Raw genomic sequence first — 3,842 nt, forward strand, 5'->3', positions numbered from 1 at the left:
TAAGTGTAAAGGTAGTCCTTAGCTAGGCCTCGCCTAACTGGTTTGGGCTCAACACATATGAATCAACAAAGGCTTTAGAATTATATCTCCAGTGCATATAGGTAGTGGTGCACAATTCGGGTTTTTTTGCGTACCCGGTTCCGGGTATGGAATCGGGTTCGGGTACAACCGGGTTCTTCAAATTCTGGTATTGACAATACCCAGGTCAGGTTCGGGTTTTATACAGAAAATGTATACCCTATATACCCGGGTTCAGGTAGGGTCCGGGTCAGGTTTTCTAATACACGGGTATTATAATACCCTATTTCGGGTTCGGGTAGGATTCGGGTAGGGTTCGGGTATGCCTTGGGTATTGATCGGGTTTTTATATTCTTTTTTTTTCTTTTGCATAAAACATAGAAATATAAAGTGCAAAACCTTTTATTTCATAAAACATAGATTACATGACACCTAAATAACAAACATAGACCGTGTAATAAGATGTTTAACATAGATAGCTTCGAATAACTTAATTGTCTTCATTTATTGTTCGTCTCGAGAATAACACTTGCGGAAATGTTTTTTTTAAGTCGTTAAGGAGTCATGGTCGAAGAAATTACCGCAACAAACTCATCGAGTCGTGTTTGGGCTGTAAGGCATTCTTAGATAGTTGAAATACTTCCAAATATGTGATCTTGTAAGTCATGGAGCTTTAAGTTGGTAGATGCTTTGAAGCATTAAATACTTTGAGTGTACTAGATCTTGTAAGTCATCCCTAACCTTTTTAGGGATAATTAGTCAAGTGAAGACGGTGGGGGTTTTTGTGGTTTAAGAATAGATACAAAAAATCGATTGTCTCATGCGGTAATTGGTGTAAATTTGTAATTATATAAGGTTTGTGTTGTGGCCGCCTTGGTTTGAGGTTTGGCGTTTCGTTTTAGGGATGAGCAAATCAGACCCGGTACCGGTACCAAATTTACCGGACCGGGTACTTTTTCGGTATCGATTCGGTACCGACTTTTAACATTTTCGGTACAGTACCGATTCGGTACCGGTATTTACCAGTTTTTACTCTCAAATACCGGTAACTGAACCGTACCGAACCTGGTATATTCGGTACCGGTACCCACTTTTAGGGATTTTCGGTACCAATTATTTCGGTTCCGGACGGTACCGAGCTCATCCCTATTTCGTTTTTATGTTCACTTTTCAAAAAAAAAAAAAAATCCCTAAGCTTTGTAATATCACATAAATTCCTCGCATTCGTTATGATTAAATGCTTGGTTCTGGAAGCGCTTCAAATATTTACAATAGTCATTGGGTGGTAGTTGGTGGAAAAACGTGAACCCTAATTAAGTTCCATTCTGTCCAAAAATCAAGGATTACCGAAATCTTGAACAAATGAGGCTACAATGTATAATGGTGGTGTTGAAAAAAAAAAACGAACATGTGAGATCCATATTTTAGACACTTAGAGCACCCGGGGCGGTAACGTGATGGCCTTCATCACGCGTTGAACTTGAAACGGTACACCGCCGCCACTAGTCCCACCACGCGTTGATCTTTTAACGCGTTAACCTGACCACGCGTTGAACTTTGCAATTTTTTGACCGTTGTTATTTTTTAAACGTTGCTTTTTTGACCGTTTGGATCCATTTTACCGTTGTATATTGTTTTTTTTATATAAAATCCCACATATTTCAATACACTCAATACAAAAAACCTCTCAACAATTCTCACACTCAATACAAAAAATTCAAAAAACTCTCAACTATTTTCACACTCATTTTTACAAGAAATATGGAAGGTTCAAGCAAGAGAGGTGGTGGATCGAAAAAAAGAGGTGGCGGTTCGGGTACGAAGAAAATAAGGCCCAAGGTTCGAGCGAATCTTGGTGAGCCCGCTCGATTTAGGTTGTAAGACGAACCCGACCAAGTCCCACCCTTTCAAACCCAACAATATCCACCCTTTCAAACCCAACAATATCCACCCTTTCAATCGCAAACGTACCATAACCAACCGTTCGTTCCACCGTTTCAACCTCACCAATTTCAATCGCAAACGTATCAAACCCAACCCCACACACTCGACCCTCTACTAGAAGACAACACCCTCATTCATCATTTTGCAAAAGCGTGGAATGGACCACGTGAACCACAACAAAGTCTTGACGAGGACGAGGAAGAGGAAGAGGAAGAAGAAGCGGAGGAAGAGGAAGAGGAAGAGGAAGAAGAAGAAGAACAAAATGTTGAGGTTCAAGAAATCGCTCCAATCGGCCGACAACCTTGGACGAGCGAGGAGGAGGTCTCTTTGACGAAGGCGTATTTGCACATCTCGGAGAGTAAGAAACACGGGAACGAGCAACGAAGGGATGCGTTTTGGAGACGGGTTATTAATCATTTTATGAAACTTCCCGGTGCAAGGATCCGAAACATGGACCAAATGACGTCGAAGTGGACGGATTTGAACGGGAAAATTAGCAAGTTCAACGCTTGTTTCATTCAAAAGGTATGTTTTTTTATTAACAAAAAAGTTAAAAAAACAGTTTTATTTAAAAAAAACTGTTTATATTAAAAACAGTTTATAAAAAAAACAGTTTTTTATAAAAAAAAACAGTTTTATATAAAAAAACAGTTTATAAAAACAGTTTATAAAAAAAAACAGTTTTTTATAAAAAAAACAGTTTTATATAAAAAACAGTTTATTAAAAAAAACAGTTTTTTATAAAAAAAAAACAGTTTTATAAAAAAAACAGTTTTATACAAAAAACAGTTTTATAAAAAAAACAGTTTATTAAAAAAAACAGTTTTATAAAAAAAAACAGTTTTATTTAAAAAACAGTTTATAAAAAAACAGTTTTATATAAAAACCAGTTTTAAAAAAAAATACAGTTTATATAAAAAACAGTTTATTAAAAAAAACAGTTTTATATAAAAAAACAGTTTATAAAAAAACAGTTTTATAACATTTTTTTTTTTTTGTAGAGCCGAAACCCACAAAGTGGAGCGAGCGAGGCGACGATCATGCAACAAGCCACCGCAGAGTATTGCACAACGTACCATAAGAGAACTTTTCCACACGTGGCGGCATGGGAAGTTGCGAGACATCACCCGAAGTGGGTCCCCGTTGAGTTGGTTGACACGCGTGGTCCTACGGCTCCAAAAAACGAGGCGGTTCGAAAAGATCAAAGACATCCGAGTCGGGGAACTACACGGCTTCCGCGTCAGATAACTTGCCCCAAATGAACTCAAACGACGACCCTCTTGACGAACCCGATCAACCCCTTAACGAGCCCGTTGAGGAAGATACACCCACAAGGCCACGACGCAGACGAGGTGGTGAATCGTCAAGCAAAGGGAAGGAGGCGGTGGCGGAGTCGATCTTTAGAATCGAAGAGGAGAAAATGACCCAATTCAAGAAGGCCGAACAAAGAAAAGAAACAATGATGACCCTAAAAGTTGAACGGGAGCAGGCGTACAAGGAACACTTGAAAACGATCGAAAGACAAAATGATTTAAAAATCTTGTGTGAAAACCACGCCCATCTCGACGAACCGTTCAAGTCAATTGACATTGAACAAAAGCGCGCTATTTGCGCAAAGTGGGGTTGGGAGATGCCATCGGTCTAGTTGTTTTTTTTATTTGGTTATGTGATTTATTTTTAAAGTTTAATGAAATTTATAATTTAGTGTTTTATTTTTAATTTCTAATTTTTAAATTGAAAATTAAAAAAAATTGGAGTGATAGAATTCCATCACTAGTGATTCCACCCCTCCTACATTTCTATCACTAGTGATAGAAATTTGGTTGATGACATGTCATGATTTGATTGGAGAGTGGGAGTGATAGAATCCATCACTAGTG

The 3,842-nt window shown here is 38.2% G+C and overlaps 1 protein-coding gene across 1 annotated transcript; it reads left to right on the forward strand.

The window, feature by feature from the left end:
• Window positions 1–2,204: 2,204 nt before the first annotated feature.
• LOC110866820 lies at window positions 2,205–3,224 on the forward strand. Its single transcript, XM_022115967.2, has 2 exons — window positions 2,205–2,487; window positions 2,964–3,224. Exons 1-2 carry the CDS (start codon window positions 2,383–2,385, stop codon window positions 3,222–3,224), a joined length of 366 nt encoding a protein of 121 aa, XP_021971659.2. The 5' UTR covers window positions 2,205–2,382.
• Window positions 3,225–3,842: the final 618 nt, after the last annotated feature.

This window comes from Helianthus annuus, chromosome 7 (genome assembly GCF_002127325.2).
Source record: "Helianthus annuus cultivar XRQ/B chromosome 7, HanXRQr2.0-SUNRISE, whole genome shotgun sequence".
NCBI lineage: Eukaryota > Viridiplantae > Streptophyta > Magnoliopsida > Asterales > Asteraceae > Helianthus > Helianthus annuus.

Coding starts and splice junctions, on each gene's coding strand:
- LOC110866820 (XM_022115967.2), top strand. CDS start 2,383: ATGAAACTTCCCGGTGCAAGGATCCGAAACATGGACCAAATGACGTCG. Junction 2,488..2,963: donor ACGCTTGTTTCATTCAAAAG/GTATGTTTTTTT, acceptor TTTTTTTTGTAG/AGCCGAAACCCACAAAGTGG.